The sequence below is a fragment of the Aphanomyces invadans genome (genome assembly GCF_000520115.1).
Source record: "Aphanomyces invadans strain NJM9701 unplaced genomic scaffold supercont1.20, whole genome shotgun sequence".
NCBI classification, from domain to species: Eukaryota; Oomycota; class Saprolegniomycetes; order Saprolegniales; family Verrucalvaceae; genus Aphanomyces; species Aphanomyces invadans.
Genome location: NW_008580165.1, coordinates 47,224 through 63,790, shown reverse-complemented (window position 1 = coordinate 63,790; position 16,567 = coordinate 47,224). Strand labels below are relative to the sequence as shown.

General features: G+C 53.2%; 6 protein-coding genes across 12 annotated transcripts; 3 read left to right on the top strand and 3 right to left on the bottom strand.

Moving 5' to 3' along the window:
* Positions 1 to 484: 484 nt before the first annotated feature.
* On the top strand, positions 485 to 1,785 carry H310_09102 (hypothetical protein). The gene has a single exon (XM_008875074.1). It carries the CDS (start codon positions 531 to 533, stop codon positions 1,737 to 1,739), a length of 1,209 nt encoding a protein of 402 aa, XP_008873296.1. The 5' UTR covers positions 485 to 530; the 3' UTR covers positions 1,740 to 1,785.
* H310_09101 (hypothetical protein) lies at positions 1,758 to 3,208 on the bottom strand. Its single transcript, XM_008875073.1, has one exon. The coding sequence runs from the start codon at positions 3,171 to 3,173 to the stop codon at positions 1,920 to 1,922; it is 1,254 nt and encodes a 417-aa protein (XP_008873295.1). The 5' UTR covers positions 3,174 to 3,208; the 3' UTR covers positions 1,758 to 1,919.
* Positions 3,209 to 3,377: 169 nt separating this feature from the next.
* Positions 3,378 to 7,453, top strand: H310_09100. 2 transcript variants are annotated; one of them, XM_008875071.1, is made up of 14 exons: positions 3,378 to 3,463; positions 3,516 to 3,897; positions 3,967 to 4,011; positions 4,058 to 4,142; positions 4,183 to 4,287; positions 4,337 to 4,409; positions 4,461 to 4,523; positions 4,600 to 6,267; positions 6,316 to 6,410; positions 6,456 to 6,542; positions 6,597 to 6,730; positions 6,802 to 6,995; positions 7,043 to 7,124; positions 7,172 to 7,453. In XM_008875071.1, the coding sequence occupies exons 1-14, from the start codon at positions 3,402 to 3,404 to the stop codon at positions 7,370 to 7,372; spliced, it is 3,276 nt and encodes a 1,091-aa protein (XP_008873293.1). In that variant the 5' UTR covers positions 3,378 to 3,401; the 3' UTR covers positions 7,373 to 7,453. The 2 variants fall into 2 exon arrangements, with proteins under 2 accessions (XP_008873293.1, XP_008873294.1); XM_008875072.1 differs by lacking the exons at positions 3,378 to 3,463; positions 3,516 to 3,897 and having other exon boundaries at positions 3,935 to 4,011.
* A 27-nt stretch (positions 7,454 to 7,480) lies between these two features.
* Positions 7,481 to 8,711, bottom strand: H310_09099 (hypothetical protein). Its single transcript, XM_008875070.1, has one exon. The coding sequence runs from the start codon at positions 8,578 to 8,580 to the stop codon at positions 7,591 to 7,593; it is 990 nt and encodes a 329-aa protein (XP_008873292.1). The 5' UTR covers positions 8,581 to 8,711; the 3' UTR covers positions 7,481 to 7,590.
* A 447-nt stretch (positions 8,712 to 9,158) lies between these two features.
* On the top strand, positions 9,159 to 10,863 carry H310_09098 (hypothetical protein). 6 transcript variants are annotated; one of them, XM_008875065.1, is made up of 7 exons: positions 9,159 to 9,438; positions 9,490 to 9,530; positions 9,580 to 9,771; positions 9,828 to 9,981; positions 10,036 to 10,312; positions 10,358 to 10,426; positions 10,504 to 10,863. In XM_008875065.1, the coding sequence occupies exons 1-7, from the start codon at positions 9,371 to 9,373 to the stop codon at positions 10,810 to 10,812; spliced, it is 1,110 nt and encodes a 369-aa protein (XP_008873287.1). In that variant the 5' UTR covers positions 9,159 to 9,370; the 3' UTR covers positions 10,813 to 10,863. The 6 variants fall into 6 exon arrangements, with proteins under 6 accessions (XP_008873287.1, XP_008873286.1, XP_008873289.1 ...); XM_008875064.1 differs by having other exon boundaries at positions 10,036 to 10,426; XM_008875067.1 differs by having other exon boundaries at positions 9,159 to 9,530.
* A 235-nt stretch (positions 10,864 to 11,098) lies between these two features.
* On the bottom strand, positions 11,099 to 14,223 carry H310_09097 (hypothetical protein). Its single transcript, XM_008875063.1, has 11 exons — positions 13,943 to 14,223; positions 13,837 to 13,889; positions 12,806 to 13,769; positions 12,675 to 12,748; positions 12,499 to 12,622; positions 12,274 to 12,432; positions 12,029 to 12,226; positions 11,788 to 11,977; positions 11,648 to 11,723; positions 11,543 to 11,593; positions 11,099 to 11,491 (listed from the first exon to the last, which is right to left on the bottom strand). The coding sequence occupies exons 1-11, from the start codon at positions 14,192 to 14,194 to the stop codon at positions 11,161 to 11,163; spliced, it is 2,472 nt and encodes an 823-aa protein (XP_008873285.1). The 5' UTR covers positions 14,195 to 14,223; the 3' UTR covers positions 11,099 to 11,160.
* Positions 14,224 to 16,567: the final 2,344 nt, after the last annotated feature.

The following is a 16,567-nucleotide window of genomic DNA, read 5'->3' as shown; positions in this document are numbered from 1 at the left end:
GTCAAAACATCCGGATAGCACCCGAGTTTATCGGATGTTCGTGAATACACCAAAAGCCGTCGCATTGTTCACCGTGCCCATCACAGCCGTTCACGATGGGGACTCCTGGTACGCTGCTCGCCCAGTCAAGTTGTCGAGATGGTGGTCTGCTGTGATGGAGAAAGATGGCCGTACGGTGCGTTCCGAATGCCGTGGACGAAATGAAAATGTCCAACGATGGTTGTCGACGTCAACGACGTCGACCTGGTGGACAAGGGTGATGTGAAGGCGAAGTCTTCACGTGTGCGGCTTCTCCGTCTCGTGTGGCGCTCACTCACGTCTTATGAGTACGATCGTTAACGGCAACGTGTGCTGGTGGAACGTGCGTGATGCAGTCCTCGTTGGTCGCGGGGTGGCTGTGTTTGCCTCGTTGACATGCCTCCTCCTCCACAACGAATAACGTGATTTTCACGAGTTTAAACGCGTTTAATATCAACCGTTTCCTGAAATCTTGACTCCACCATCACACTCATTGTGGCGACGACGCGACAATGGGAATCGCGGACGACCAACTATGGCCCGCTAAGGCCATGTACGGCATCAACAACTTTGCGCTCAGCACGGTCCTGAACTTCCTCCCTGTCTTCTTCAACTCGTACTTCGATAAGCTCCAAATCGGGATCCTCGCCGCGATTCCATGTGTGTGTTCGGTGGTGGCGCCGCCGCTGTGGGGTGCACTGGCAGACATCTTGCACCAACAGCGATGGGTGCATGTCTTTTGCATCTTGTCTGGGACGATCTTGATGTTCCTGATCGAGTTCTCCGTATCCAACTTTTACGTGACGTGCTCTGTCGTGTTCTTGGCCAACTTCCAAACGAATCCCACGGGCTCCCTCCTCGATCAAGCCGTCATGGCCCTCCTGCATCGCGTCGGCGGGGAGTACGGAAAGCAGAGACTCTTTGGTGCAGTCGGGTGGGGTGTCGGAGCCTTCCTAACTGGCCTTGTTGTCAACACGTATGGAATTACATGGGCGTTCAATCTCCACTTGATCTTTTGCGTGCCGACACTGTACGTGCTGAGCTTGATTCCTGCCGCCGACCCGAAAGATTCGAGCGAAGGGCACACAGCGTCGCTCTCGTTTTGGGAAGGCTTGCGACGCATCGGGCGGAAGGCCGACGTGGTTCTCCTCCTTGTTGTGGTGTTGCTCATCGGGCTCATGTTTGGCGTCGTATCGTCCTTCCTCACGCTCAATCTGTACGAACTCTCGAACCACTCGACCACAATCGTCGGAATGGCGATTTGGCTTGAAACGTTGTCGGAACTCCCTGCATTTTACTTTGCCGACGCCGTCATCAAGCGGCTGGGCATCCTGAACGTGCTGCTCGTGTCCATCCTCGGGTACGGCGTACGCATCACGTACTATGCGGTCATGACGAACGCGTGGAGCGCGCTGCCGTTTGAACTCTTGCATGGTGTGACTTTTTCGCTAGCGTGGGCGGCGTGCACGCAGTACATCTACGACGCAGCTCCCCCCGGCACCGAAGGCACGATGATGGGCCTCCTCAACGCAGTCCTGAATGGCCTCGGCCGGGGCACTGGTACCCTCCTGGGGGGTTATTTGTACGAGCATTACGACGCGAGCTCCATGTGGTTTGCCACAGACCTCGGCGTCCCTGTTGCCCTCGTTGGGCTCTACCTGTTCTCTCGATCCATGAACAAGTCGGCGCTTCCCACGACCGCTGTGCCAAAAATTGAGTAGATAAACCAACAGATACAGCGTCCACTATATTGAGCGACTTGCGCCATGTGATGCGTTCGTTTCGATCGTCGCGGAATAGCCACTCAAACTGCAAATAGCCTCGTTAGTGCATGTAACTCGCTAGGAAGCTTTGACGCTGGAAGTAGCAACGACATTCCCTGCTATTGAATGGTTTCCAGGTCAGAGGCACGACTCATTTGGGACGCCACTGGACGGATGCGTTGGCACATGCACAATTTTTGTGTAATTCCCGGGCTGAGTGGGTCGAGTTCGGGCAAAGAGAGCGAGGCCGAGGAGTGCCAACGGTACACCCAAATTAGCCATCCACCACATGAAGGCCGGACCGTACTTGTCGTACCAGTAGCCTCCAGCTATCGTCCCCAGACCCCGTCCAAGCCCGTTGAGCATCGAATTGAGGAGCCCCATCATAGTTCCTTCCGTGCTAGGAGGTGCTGCTTCGTAGATGTACTGGGTGCACGCAGCCCATGCCAAGGCAAACGTGGCGCCATGTAAGAGTTCGAATGGCAGAGCCATCCAGGCGCTAGTCATGACGGCGTAGCAAGTGATTCGAGCGCCGTAGGCCACGATCGAGACGAACAAAGTCCAGACAATCCCAATGCGCTTGACTGTCGCGTTCGCAAAAAAGAACGCTGGGAGTTCCGAGAGCGTTTCAAGCGCAATTGCGATGCCGACAATCGTTGGCGAGTTGCCAGACAGCTCATACAGGTTCAACGTGACGAAGGACGAGATAATGCCAAACATGAGGCCCATGAGCAACACGACGAGCAGCAAAAACTGCAGATCGGGTTGGCGAAAAACATGTCGCATGCCGTCGGTAAAAGATATTTTGGCCGTGGACGAGCTGCCGCCGTGGCAATGGACCTTGGGAGGAGGAAGGAAGGTCAAAGCGAATAGGTTCGGAACGAGCAGCAGCAGGTGGAGATTGAAAGCCCACGAAATGCCGTAGCCACGGACGATGATCCCGGTACAAAACGCTCCAATGCCCCAGCCGACTGCTCCAAAAAGTCGCTGCTTTCCGTACTCACCGCCCACGTCTTCAATGAGGGACATGATGGCTTGGTCCAGAAGCGACCCCGTTGGGTTCATTTGAAAGTTCGCGCAGAACACAATCAAACACGTGATGGGGAAGCTCGACCTGGCAAACTGGATGCAATACATCAGAACTGTGCCCGACACGAGGCAGCCAACGTGCACCCAACGTTGACGGCCCAGCAAATCTGCCACGGCACCCCACAGCGGTGGCGCCATCATTGAGCAAACGCACGGAATGGCCGCAAGGATTCCAATTTGAAACTTGTCAAAGTAAGCACTGAAGAACAAGGGAAGGTAGATGACAATGGTGCTTAGTGCCATCCAGCTGATCATGTTGGTAGCCTTGGCAGGCCAAAGGATATCGCGGCAGCCACGTGGCATGGCAATTTGTGCGGTTGGGTTGATGATTGCTTGATCCTTTTGTATCATAGGGAGTTTTAACCATCGCTGGAAAAATACCTCCTTGAACCTGGTGAATTTAAATACAACTATTTATATTCTTTTCAGTATTCAGAATATAACTTCACAGTTAAAAATACAATGGTAGTTATATTACAAAGAACGCCAAACACTTTAACGTGTGTCTTGGGGAAGATACGTCGCTGCAACATGAGCATGCAGGACGACCTCAGAGCACACTTGGCGGAGCTCAAGAGTCGCCAAAAGGCCTTGTAAGCGTGGTCGCAATGTAGCTTGGCACGACAATCTCATGGCAAATCGTAGGACGGCGAGGCGGGTTGCCCTGGAGAAGAAACAAGAGCTGCGTGATTCGACCTTAGCTGAGTTCAGTGCAGCGTATTCGGACATGCTCCGTCGCAAGCTGCGGGTGTGCAAGCAAAACCATGTCGAGTCGAGAAAGCGCAATCAAAAGTTCGTGTCGGACATTCAAGAGTACCAGAAGCAGCACTTTGGAACGGCATTACCTGGAGTAGTCGGTCGAGCATCCGCCATGGCGTTGGTTAAGGCGAAACAAACGTTTGCCGACCAAGTGGAAGTCGTATACCCAGCTTGGCAAGAGAAGATGCAGCAAATGAAGCTGCACAAGCTTCGCCAGTTGGAGCAGGAAAAGCGAGAAATCGAGCACCGTCGGGTGTTGGCAAAGCAGGTGTCTCGTCTGGGTCAAAGAGTTATTGCTTGACAGACGTGCTGATGGTTTGCCTACTTACAACGGTAGAGCTTTGAAAAAGAGCAAGCGCTTGAGATGCTTCTCCAGCAAACGGTAAGGAATCCATGGAGGCCATACTGATGTCACGGGATCCGGGCAGGCGCAAGATATTTCGTTCGCCGCGACGATCGAGCGCAACGAGGTGTACGAGCGCCAGCTCTTCCGCCAGCAGAAGATGAAAGAAGGTACGCATGAGCGGCATTCATTTTTAAAGAAGGCTCCTAGCCGCGGATTTGGACTACATCATTCAAATGAGGGCGGACGAAGAGAGGCGACGTCTTGAGGAAGACCACATGAAAGCGCTCGTCTCGGCTCCATTGGAAAAGTTTGGTGCGTATACCACGCCTGGTTGGACCGATTAAAACGATGGGGATCATAGAATCGCTCGCCCAAAAGTATGCTCCATTGAAGATGGAAGTGCCGTCACCAGGAATGGCGGCGACAGCCCTCAGGTTGGTCCTGCTGCCCTCCATCGCACCTAATGCAACTACCTGATATCCCAGACAGCACCACGTTGAGCTCAGTGTGCCAAAAATCCCGACAACCGTTCCAAACTTTGCAAACAAGTGAGTAAACTCCTCGTATTGCAGTGGCTACAGCATCTTAACGTCGTCTTACTCGTCGATGTGGCCCTTCGACCAGTACGGACTCCATGCAAGAGTTAGAAGCCCAGTTGCCACGTCAAGTGCAGGATGGCGTTCACAAGTTTCGAGCATCTGGTCAAGACGATACAATGCCCATCGAGGAAATGTCGTTTGGGTATGTTCCGGTAGGGCCAGCCTCGATGCAGCCAGCGGGCGCCTTGCCCCCTCCACCACAAGCCGCTGTTCTGGTCCATCGTGCGGCGCCTCCACTGTTGTCACAGGTGGACCATGAGTTTCATCCGATTCCTCCTTCAAATCAAGCGAGTCCTGCACTACCGCCCATGATACTCGAAACGACAATGCCCCTTGTGCCGACAGAAGAAGTCATCTACGGCCCAGCGCCGGCCCAATCTGCACCGCATTTATCAGGCCCCAGCCCACGTGTCGACGTCAGTTCGCATCTCATGCAAGAACCAGCGGATCGTATCCTCCTGCCGGCACCAACGCAGACAATTCAGTCACCTGGTCGAGCCCCCGCCAGTTCTCTCCAAATGGAAGAAGCCTCCAATGTTATATCCAAGGAAGGCGAGAGTCGCGGCGAAGAAATGACGGACAGAATCCTAGCGGACTATTACCACATGACGCGACCAGCCAGTTCGACCGAGGTGCCATTCATCGAGCAAGGCGCAACTAGCAGTGGTGCCAACGAACCTCTGCCTGCAATCAAGGAGGCAGCATGCGACGATGTTCGAACGGCAACGATCGCGCCTGCTCAACCAAGTCCCTTGGACCGACAACCTGACATCACCCAAGCCCATCCCAGTCCACCCAAGGCTCAATCGGCCCTTGAATCCACGCAGGGCTTGCCCACTGCAACTGCAGAAGTCATTACCCCAAGTGAGATATCTCCAGAGGGTACGACGACCTCTGCATGCGGCGTGCCATCAGCCCATGCTGCCGAAACCGACGACCCCGTTCCTGCCTCCGGCCCTTCACTGTCATCATCCCTATGCGACAACCCGAGCAAGGAGGTCTCGACATCGCCAACCTTGCGCAACCCCTCCGCGCCAGACTCACCCACCGATGTTGAAGCTACAAATTATGCGCCTCGTCTTTCTCAAGACGACACCACACCACACAATGAGCCTGCTACAGAAGCCATGGAATCCGTGACGCTTCAGGACAGCCCAACTACTGCGACGGCCACCTCGGTTGTGACGTTAGCCAACGAATCGACAGAGGACAAAGAAAGGGTGTCTGCGATAGTGGACATGACCTTGTCTGTGGACGAGAGCTTCGACCTGAGCCACTCTGCGGCATCCGCGACAGTCGAGGAAAGCACCAACGCCACCATTGTCGCTGCATCCGCGACGGACCAGTCCATGGGCACTTCCATGTTTCTGCCGTCGCCGGAGATGTCAGCGGACGTTCTCGTGTTGGACGGGTCCAATGCTTCGATGTGCCCCGACACACCGATTCCTCGAATGACGTCGGCGTTTTCAACGAAACATGACATTGACGAATCCACACATATCATGGCTGAAGACGCTGACGACAGAGACGAATGCACAGGCACGTCCGTGACATTCAACCTGACCATCAACGAGCGGCTGTCGGTACTGCAAGCGCTGATCCCTCGCATCGAAGACGCAACGAAAGACGGCGAGCAATTTACTGCTGACGTCGAGAGCGGCATCGAGATGAAGTCCAAGCAGGATCTACTCAAGTCCGTGCCTAGTAGGAATGAGAGTTCACGACATGGAGCTTTGGCTAGGATGGCGATGGGCGGTCGCAAGGCACAGATTGGGTTCTTCGGAGGCGACGTTTGTTTTGCGCTGCTCTTGGACGTGTGCCGAGATGCTGCGCCATGTACGTCCATCCTGATATCTCGGTTGACTTACTTGCTGCATATAGATCTGTTCCCCGAACGCATTTTCGAAGGCAAAATGACCGATCAAAAACTGGTCAAGGAGTACAAATCGTGCCGCGAGAGAGAACTTGGTACGCACGCGCACTGTGAAGCCACGACCTAAGCATTTCGTGGGATGCGAGCAGACTTTTGGAAACTCCTCTCGGCTCACTTCAAGCATCTGGTTGCGCAGGGGGCCATGCCTGGTGACCAACTCGTCGAGTTGCTCGTCGGGATCTTCCTCGCGCACTTGAACAACGACGCACGGTCTACGAGAAAGGTAAGTCGCGCAGCCGACTTACCTGTCCCGCGATTGTTCGACAACGACTCACTGGATGGTCCCATGGCCAGCTCAAAGAGTTCCTGTCCGGCCATTTGGGCAGCGGAGCGACGTCAGAAAAGCCACCTGCACCGCCTTCGAAGCAGTCCGTCGACGCTGCAAAGCCAGTCGAACCAGCGCCCAAACAGCCTGGGTCAAAAGATCCCAAGCTATACGAAGCCAAGAGCGTCCTCGACCTGGCTTTCATGCAGTCGGAAACGTCGCCGTAAGATCGATTGAGTCGACCGTCGTGGCCGAATGGGCACCCTCTAGGTCAAAGCGAAAGGCGTCCGAGAAGGGGTTGAAGCTCCCCAAATCGTCCATGAGTGCCTCCAGCGGGGGCCTTGGCCAACGAGTAGAGCTGCAGTGTTGGTACAAACCAACTCATGCAAATCGTTGTAGGTACTGCGTGGCGTAAACTTGGGCGACATCTCCGAATTTGAAGACGACGACGACAGCATTGATTTGAACAAGTTTGTAAGGACGCCATCGAATAATTCGAGAGCGTCAGGAAAGCCCGCGGCAACCACAGCCAAGGCGTACTCGACAACCAACGAGACCAAGAGAGCACCAAAGGACGACGACTTCGATGCAGATTTCTAAGCTGCTGCACTGTGTCGTATGTGCAGAGAATACTGGCTCAAGCACACCATCGTGCTCGTTGAACGAGCCTGGTTGCTTTCAGCTTTTGGTTCCACAACCAGCGGTGTTTTCGACTCGTCATGGGCACGGGTGGCGCATGGTTGAATCGAATTGGATTCACGCACTGACGTCGCTGCTAGTTAGATTCATCGACGGTGGTTTTCAAAACAGGGCTACATCTACACTTCGACACACTGCATGCGGGCAGGATTCTTGAGGCCATCGTCGACATCTCGGGGGGCAGGAATCGGGTGCATCGCAACATCCCAGACCCCCATCAACGTCATGCCAGGGAACGACTCGATGCGACGAAACGTGGCGGGGCGGAACGTCACAGCGAACACGACGCAGAAGAAAAGGCACTCGACGGAGCAGAGCGTGTAGTATGCGCGGAGCATGTAGAGGTCGTCGTGGTCCGTGAAGAGCAAGCAGTACGCGGCCCATTGGAACGACCGGACGAGGAGAAGCCCCTTGACGACGAAGAACTTGCCGAGGACGTTGAAGCGGGAGTCGATGGCGGAGAAGAGGCGGCGGATGGTTAACAGGATAGCGACCACGGCGGAAACCGTGATGAGGATGTTCACCGACGCCAGCGCCAACCGTACCTGCCAATTGTCGTAGTATCGATTGACCACCATCGCGATCGACACGATCGGTCGAACGACGACAAAGGTAAAGATCACTTTGCGATACTGCATGTACTCGACGGGACCTCGTTGCGCCGCGGCATCCGTTCCTTCTTCGTTGCCTGTCTTGCTCTGGAGGGAAGGGCTCGTGGCGGGCGGGGTGAACACGACCATGGTCGGTGCACGGTTGCGCATCGAGTGGAACTGCGAAAACAACTCGATCGCGCGGTCCGAGCCTCCAACGTGCACGACGAGAAGGAAGAAGAAGGACAAGAGCATGATGGCTTCGACTACCCCCGTCACGACTTCCTCGACCATGTCGTGCACAATGGCTTCGGGGGACATGGGCGAGCTGATTTCTGTCGATAGGAATTGGAGGAAAAACGACGCCGCCGTCAGGATAAAGATGAATACCAGTCGAATCGACACGATCTGCGCGGGGGCGTTGAACACGTCGTGGGCGTGCGACGCGAACACGTGGCATCCCACGAACACGCTGGCGAGGAAGATGCCACAGTTGACAGCGAAGATCCAAGGCACCATGACGGCGAAGTGCTCAGCAACCCTGTTGTGTGTGACGGTGGTGTCGTGCTCCTGTTGCTCGCTTGCCGGTATGGACAAGCAGATCCGAGAATGCCATCGCCTTGACCCAGCAGTCTGGGTCTGAGTTGGCCCATTCAGCCCGCACCTGCTTACTCCTCTTCCTTTCAATATTGAATACCTTCAATAATGCATAATATACAATCTTTGCCTCAATGCCCGGGTGGGTTAAATACCCCTGTATAAATGAATTCGTTGTGGAGCGACAACAAGCCGGATTGTCACGTGGGTTCGACTCGCCAGTCCATACGCACACACCACGGCGGGCTTCTGACAAAACGACCCACGATCGCAGTTGTCTTAGATGAGCTAAACCATTTCCTGGATGAGGCTTCTCCAGGAAGCATGGGCGTGCAGCATGAACGGAACGATTGCGATCGCGCATCCTGGTGTTTTGGTACACTGTACCAGCTGGGACACCCAGCCAAAGCAAAGCAAAGCACGTGCATTCCAGAGCAATCGACCAGTCTTCTGCTGTAGTACAGCGCGCCTTGGGTCTCTTGTGATTGTCCTCAAAGCAGAGAGGAACATGCATGGCTAACGTCGACTAACTTGAGGAACTCGGCGCGTCCGGCCGACTGTACACCCCGTCAAACTTGATCTCTTCAGGTGATTGGTTGTACGATTCAGCCAATCAGTGAGCACTTTCGGTGAACCAAGACCATCGATACAGCGACGTCGACATCCCGACTCCATCCACTCTCGGACGGCAGGAACGCAACGTGCATCTGCCATGGCCACATCACAAGCCTTTCCTACCATGGCCATCGAAGGCCAGTTCACGAGAAAGCGCATTCTCTCGTTCGTTGTCGTCGTGCCATGTTGGTCGTGCTAACCCAACGCATCGTGCAGGAAATCCCTCATGTTTGCCGACGTGTTGGTCGACGACTCGTGTACGTACACATGGTCCACGCCGCTCCACAGGATGAATGCAGTGCGTAGCAACGATACAAGTTATGTTCCGTGCTGGAGAAGGACCCTGGACAAAGGAGACCCTGACGCAGCTCAACTGGGACGTCCACGTTGGCGACATCGTCGTTGTGGAGGGGGGCAAGAAGATCGAAGAAAACGACCGCGTCCTCCTCGTGGCGTCGTCTTGCGCTGTCAAGGAAAGCTGGAAATCCAAGCACCCAGGCATAGATTTGACTCACATATCGACTTGCATTGATCGGCGGCGCATTGTCCTTCAGACAAACGATTTGAGCCAGCAACCGACGAGTCCCAAGGTCTTGCTAGCAAACAAGCGTACGCCAACATGATCCAACTCCGAGGATTCAACGCTTGCAAGTATCACTTCAGCAACGGCTCGTGCGTCCGGGGCGAAGCGTGTCACTTTTGGCACGGGTAGTTCCAGCTGACTGGCTTCTCCATTTTCGTCACGATGGCATGCTCGTACAGGCCACCGGGCGACTATAAACTGCTCCAAGAAGAGTGGATTCAGAAAAGAGCGGTGCAGAAGCGGGAGTTGGCGCTCTTGGTCGACGACCCGTTGGACCCTCATGCCAAGGAACAAAAGTCCCATCGTGCTCGCATCTTTTGCGAATGGCTCGTGGAGCAGTATGGCGTCGATCGCCTTCAGGAAGGCTCCGGTGTCATCGATGTTGCTGGGGGCAAAGGTGACATTGCGTTTGAGTTGTGGCTCTGTCGCGACATCCCGACTACACTCATCGACCCGGTACGTCGCCATGCGCGGCAAGATGTTAAGTTGATCGATGATCAGCGTCAAGTCAAGACCAGGCGAACGCATTTAAAGTTTATGGCTCAGCATGGCAAGCCAAAGTGGACACATGTACGTTTTTGTTGCTTGTTTGGAGTCTCCCGACGGCACCAACATGGCCAGGAACGTTGAACTGGACTGTGGACTAGATGATGGAAGAACTCAATAACGACTTGATAGCCACGCACAACGCGCTCTTTCAGTCGTGCTCCATCGTGGTGGGAATGCACCCAGATGAAGCCACGGAAGCCATCGTGGATGCAGCTCTCGCGTTCTCCAAACCATTTGCGATTGTTCCGTGCTGTGTCATGAGTCGCCTCTTTCCGAACCGCTATTGGAACGACGACAAGGTAGCTACCTATGAAGTGTTTGTCGAGTACCTCAAAGCCAAACACCCCGGCATTCGATCGGCATTCCTGCCCTTCGGTGGACGAAATCAAGTGCTGTACCGAATGTAAAATGCCTTGGACGCATGAAAACTTGTCGTTGTGCGTTTGCTCGGGCAACAAGGGTACTGTGGATCGCCTCTGATGTAGCAGCAGCCGTCGAGCGCGGCGATTCATCAGAGGACTGCGGCGCCATGCCGAGACCCCGTCGCATCGTGGATGCACTTTGACCGCGAATACCATGCTTCTGCGCTGACTTGGGGGAGAGCATGGCCAAAAACACAATTGCAATTCCTTCGTATGGACAGTTGAAACTTGCCCGTCGTCACACGCATCTAGTGTCGAATACAACATAGGCCTCGGCAGGCGACGGCGGCAAGGATAGCAATACAAGATATTTCACCGTTCGTGATTAAATTCTCACTCGACAGACACGAAGAAACAATTGACGTCGTGCGTGAGGTGGTCGGTGGTGTCGAGAGCGAGGCAGTCTTCCAAGAACGGCGACGGGTTGGCGAAGGTCTGTTGAACGAACACGGCCTTGGACTTCTTTTGCTTTTGGATCTTGGTGTGGAGGGGGTTGGGCTTTGGAACTGGCACTTTCGGGACGAACTCCCCCGACGTCACTGTGTCGTATCGTTCCAGCATCGCCTTTGGGTGTTCGTTTGGCAGCGACGGCTCCAAGTTGGCCGTGCCCGTCGAGAACGACGCAACGACGGGATGGTAATGCTTGCCGAGGAAGCTCAGTTCCCTACGAGCACACAGCGCGGTCAACCAATCATCCAGGCGGTGGCCATCGTACCAGCATGCCGACGCGAACGGATTGCAAAAGTCGGGGTCGTCCACATCCGCGCTACGAGAGAAATACGGTCAATTCAAACGCGGGCTAACGCGTGCATGCGCGTACCGATACATGCCCGACGCGACGCGGTCTTGATCGGTCTCCAGCAACTGGTGCAACTTCGAGTACCGGTGAAAGAGACCTGCAAAGCAATGGAAGGGTCAAGAAGAATGAATCGCTTGCTCTGTCCATGTGGATGCACCAACTTCGAATTAGCGCCGACACGGCGAGCATTTGATGCGGGTACAGAAACATCGAGACGACGAGCAGGCGTTTGATGAAGGCTGCGACGCGGTCCACGACGATTTCCTTTCGCTTGATGAAAACTGCTTCCACGCACAACAACGCTGTGTTGAAGCAAGCAACGTTTTCACCCTGGGCAAACCGTAGGAGCAGCTACCACCAAACGAGATAACATGGGATGGAGGATGGTGTAAGCATTCGTACGCGGTACAAATGGTCGACAAAGTCCTTCTCGTCGACCTTGAGCTCTTGGCCAGGTCCTTGCAACGTTTTAATCCCGGTCAAGATCGCCTGCAGCGCCGCCGACAAAGGCAAAATGTCCTCCTTCAGCAGCGCTTTGAGCACCTTCATGAGGTCGATCATGATCTCCAAGTTGATGAGGTAAGCGAATTTGGTCAGACCCTAGGTGGATGGAGTTGTGACTGATGGCTGGGCAGGGACGTGGGTACCTCCAAGACGGCCGGCATCGCGGGTGAGTACGTCGAGTTTTTCAAGATCCGAAAGTAAATGAGAACAAGTTCGTGCAAAATGTCGGCTTGAGTCTTGTCGCGCTCCGACTTGTCGACGACGGCTTCCGCTTCTTTGAGTCCCGTCGCAATGGTGTCCCCCTAATCACGTCAGCAGCACGACGTGAGCTGCCACTGACACGTAGCTCGTCTACTAGACTTGCGCACCTCCTTTTGCTGGCGTCGGCGCTTTTTTCGACTCGACTTGGCCACACGTCGGGCGATCTCCCCCGCTTCCATGGTCACGTCCAGCGGCATTGCGAGCAGCGTCTTGATCATGCGTTCGCTAACGCTATCGAAACGCAACCACGGTAAAGCCATGAACGACCGATTGCAGCGTTTACCGATGGTGGCGCTTCTTCACATAGTTGGCCATGTCCTTGACGATTTCGAGCGGCGCTAGGCCCGACTTGTCCGTCTAAATGAATCGCCGGTAATTGTTAGCAATGCATCCACAGAATCCTCAGCAACGCACCTTAAACACAACTTCAAACGCGTCGCAAACTGGTCGCTGGATGCTCACGAACGGGCTGTCGGCGAGCGGCACCATCGCGTGGATCAGGTTGAGGTTAAAGTTGAACGCATATTTGACCTTGAGCAACTCGGCCAGGCACTTGACGGCCGTTTCTGCAACGCCAAACTCGATCTGTTGTGTTGCTGTACGTGTCATTTGGTTTGGGTGGAGCGTCGACAGGTTGGTGGTGGCCGTGGCCGACAAAAACTTGAGAAATGTTTGGTACTGGTTGAGCATCCCGGATTCGAATTCCTTCATTTCCTTCACCCGCTTCTTTTGCGGCCCGCTGCTCGCGGCTTCTGACCCGATCCGAATGCGGTAATCGGGCAGCACGTCGAGTAGCACGGACAGCTCGGACAACATCGCGAGCTTGACCAACGTAACGTCCGTGTCTTCGCACATCGCATGGAGCTGCTGGAATTTACTCAATTGTTCCGGGTGTTCCTTGGACTTCTTCACTGCGTCCTCCGGCGACTCCAAGATGCTTTCACACAGCAACGCCAACTCTTCCTTTTTGGCGTGCAAGCGGCGGGCCTGCATCGCCTTGAGCTCGTCTAGCGAGATCGTGGCCGGTTTCTTCGCCGGAGCAGACGGCTCTTGGAAATCCGTGATCTCTTCGACTTCCAAGTCGGACATTTCTTCGTCACCACTGCCCAGTTCCGATCCATCGCCTCCGTCTTCGTCGTCCTCGTCATCCTCTTGATCATCATCACCGCCTTCTTCCTCCGCTTCTTCGACGATTTCCTCCATCAATTTGTTGGGCTGCAAAGCACCGTCAAATGTCTTGACAGGAAGCTTGGTGGAAATGTCAATGGTCGACTTTTTCGCTTCAGCCGGCGCCGCGCGCGGGGCGGATTCAATTTCCTCGAGGGATTTTGGCTCCCGCACAGGCTTGTTTAGTGATGATGTCTTTTTGGTGGATTTGCTGAGGATGCACCGAGGATTTAGTGCATGCACTTTTGTCGGTTGAGCAGTAGATAGCCAGGACGTACCTGATTGCATTTCGGTCCATGGTCGACAGAAACGACGAAAACTGGTCGTGACTCTGTCGGTAAGTTCCTCGTGAGATTCGTTTGTACAACATCGTTGCAATCATACCTCAAAGAACTCAATATCTTCGTCAGCGATCTCCACGTCATCGTCTTCCTCGACTTGTGAAGCTGCCGCAGCCTTCTTGACTTTCTTAGCTGCACTGGGTTTGCCTTTCTTGACTGGAGTTTTATCTGCAGCTTTCACTCGCTTCTGGTGCACATTGCCTTGATTGCTCTGAGGTGCCTTGCGCTTCTTATTCGCAACCTTGGCAGCGGTGCTGGCCTTGCCACCTTTCCCCTTGGTCCCGCCGCCGGCCATCCTCGATAGATATGTGAAGTTGAAGAACCTGATGCGATATTGCTACCAACCACCAATCCATTACTTTCGTTCCTTTCATTGGTTGAAATTCGAAAAATTCCCGATTATTGACTAATACACGTCCATCCGGATAAAAAGCGATGTTTTGTATAGGGGTCGATATATCGTATGGCAAAATTCTATATGCCGCCGTCAGCGGCTAAAAAATCACTGCCCTGCAACCCCAAATGTTAAGAAACTCTGCGAAACATATCAAGGTACAGATAACAACGAACGAAATTTACAGTGGCATTTCCTTGTTGTACTGGAATTGCATCATTCGTGTGCGGTTTGGTCACGATTAAATTGTTGGCGACAAGGCCTACTGTTGTTTGATTGGACAAAATGAACCGGTGCTCGACAAATCGACGAGAAACAATTACATGACGAAATTCAGTTACTGCGAAACTCAATCCCAGTGATTGGATTTGGGGGCACCTGGAATTACCATCTCTTGCGAACGACCGATCAGTGATGTTGGCATCTCTTCTCAAGCTGATATTATGAGCTTGATCAAAGCTAGGATAATTTCTGTCCCTATCATCGCAGGTTCTTTGTGGATCCACTTTGAGCAACTTACGCGGCCATCATATGGAAATTTCCATACTCATCCACAGATGAAATGGAGTTGAATACTCGCCCAAATCTCTGTGAGGCGCACTTTCAGTCCCACCATGAATGTAAGGGGCGGCTACGTACTGTTCATTTCATGTACTGCCACACATGTTATTTTGTGTTGAGGTCCAGTTCTTTCGCATGAAGTTCAAGGAAAATAAAGGCATTGTTTCCGGAAAATTGTCCATAATCTTCGTCACGTGGATACGGGAATTGTCGTGCATAATTATGTCCAAAGACAGGTCAAGTTTGAGGAGGTTTTCGAAGAAATATTCTTCGACCATAGGGAGGTAGTCCTTGGATTTTATCGTGCCTTCGCTTCCCGGGTCTAGCTAGCCAAGCGCACACCGCACCATAAACGTATGACAACACTCTTGAACGTTCACTCGAGGCACTGGCTCATACACTTTTCATTTGGCTTTCGCCACAGAGCAATCGTCGATCATGTGTTTCATGTGCTATTTGGCTTGCAAAAGTCGCTTGGCCATGTTCTTCATCGCAATGAAAGTATTTCGTCTCATCGCCTTCCGGTCATGGACACTGTTTGTATGCGACGACGAAAGTTTCTATCGAAAAGCCCTTCTCGTGGAAAACTCCGAACGCCTCTTTTGGTGACTCGACGCTGAGGCGTGTCTACTTAGCATACATACCTGAGACCTGAAGGTGACTGACGCATAATGTGTGTCTGTCTCACCATTGGTCCAAGCAAAGAACGAGCAAGCAGTGCCTCGCGCATCGCCCCAATACGGCTGACGTCGGATTGCGCAGGCAACGCCCGGATAAAGTCCGGATGCATCTATAATGTCCTAGACCTAGTGGCTGTATTCTAATTGGTGGAGCATAAAACTACATGCCTGTGATACTGTAGGTACGTATGATCTTAAAATTGATGGGTAGCTGTTGATATCTCACTTCCATATATGCTGTTAAGCTCCCGCACCTAGAAAGAAACGGGTTGCTGACAAAGCTTGTGCTGACTTCAAGGAGAGAGCTTGCGCCTCCCCTCATGGTGTCGTTTGTGAGTCGTTTCCACGAGACACAACAATCTTTGTGCTAGATTCGTCTGAGACGACTAGAATGATGCGACTAGTCGGAAAAGTCCAGGAAGAATGAGTGACACGAGTGACAGTGATACCGCCCATAACGGTGCGATAAGCATCGCGACTGTTACCCATCAAGCCTCACCAGTTTCTCCCCAGTATTCTGGTCATATGAACCAAGAAATATGAAATGTGGGAAATTCCAACCTGTCCTGACAATGGAATGCACACATATGCATTTAAGCGTGTCTACACAACAGCGCTATTGTCATCAAGTCTTTGGCTGCGCCTGCCGATCTCATCGAGGGTATGGCTCGCTTTAGCTGGTTCGTCACAATGGGCGGAGTGAATGACGAACTCATACAATTCATCTTGAAACAAAAGAAGGAGATCATGTCAGAGCTTGAACAAAGTAATTCCGAATGCTGAAACTGAAACTGCGCTCGAGAAATTTCGATGGAACATATGTATGAAAAGGACGTTACAATGCGCGTGGTCAATTTCCTCGTAGAAGCTTCTAACCTCATTGAAGGGATTGGGCTGTCGACAAGATGAGCAAGAAAATATTCTCCGTAGTTCTGTCGAAATTCAAACCAGCCAAGTTGCGAGCAAGTCTCACCGACAGGGTAGATTGCAGCCAAAATATGAACCCGAAATACGATGTCAGCGACCTTGCTAA

Coding starts and splice junctions, on each gene's coding strand:
- H310_09102 (XM_008875074.1), top strand. CDS start 531: ATGGGAATCGCGGACGACCAACTATGGCCCGCTAAGGCCATGTACGGC.
- H310_09101 (XM_008875073.1), bottom strand. CDS start 3,173: ATGCCACGTGGCTGCCGCGATATCCTTTGGCCTGCCAAGGCTACCAAC.
- H310_09100 (XM_008875071.1), top strand. CDS start 3,402: ATGAGCATGCAGGACGACCTCAGAGCACACTTGGCGGAGCTCAAGAGT. Junction 4,410..4,460: donor ATGGCGGCGACAGCCCTCAG/GTTGGTCCTGCT, acceptor CTGATATCCCAG/ACAGCACCACGTTGAGCTCA. Junction 6,411..6,455: donor GTGCCGAGATGCTGCGCCAT/GTACGTCCATCC, acceptor TGCTGCATATAG/ATCTGTTCCCCGAACGCATT.
- H310_09099 (XM_008875070.1), bottom strand. CDS start 8,580: ATGGTGCCTTGGATCTTCGCTGTCAACTGTGGCATCTTCCTCGCCAGC.
- H310_09098 (XM_008875064.1), top strand. CDS start 9,371: ATGGCCACATCACAAGCCTTTCCTACCATGGCCATCGAAGGCCAGTTC. Junction 9,531..9,579: donor CGTGTTGGTCGACGACTCGT/GTACGTACACAT, acceptor TGCAGTGCGTAG/CAACGATACAAGTTATGTTC. Junction 10,427..10,503: donor GCAAGCCAAAGTGGACACAT/GTACGTTTTTGT, acceptor ACTGTGGACTAG/ATGATGGAAGAACTCAATAA.
- H310_09097 (XM_008875063.1), bottom strand. CDS start 14,194: ATGGCCGGCGGCGGGACCAAGGGGAAAGGTGGCAAGGCCAGCACCGCT. Junction 12,623..12,674: donor GTGAAGAAGCGCCACCATCG/GTAAACGCTGCA, acceptor GCGTTTCGATAG/CGTTAGCGAACGCATGATCA. Junction 11,594..11,647: donor GTCGCGTCGGGCATGTATCG/GTACGCGCATGC, acceptor TTTCTCTCGTAG/CGCGGATGTGGACGACCCCG.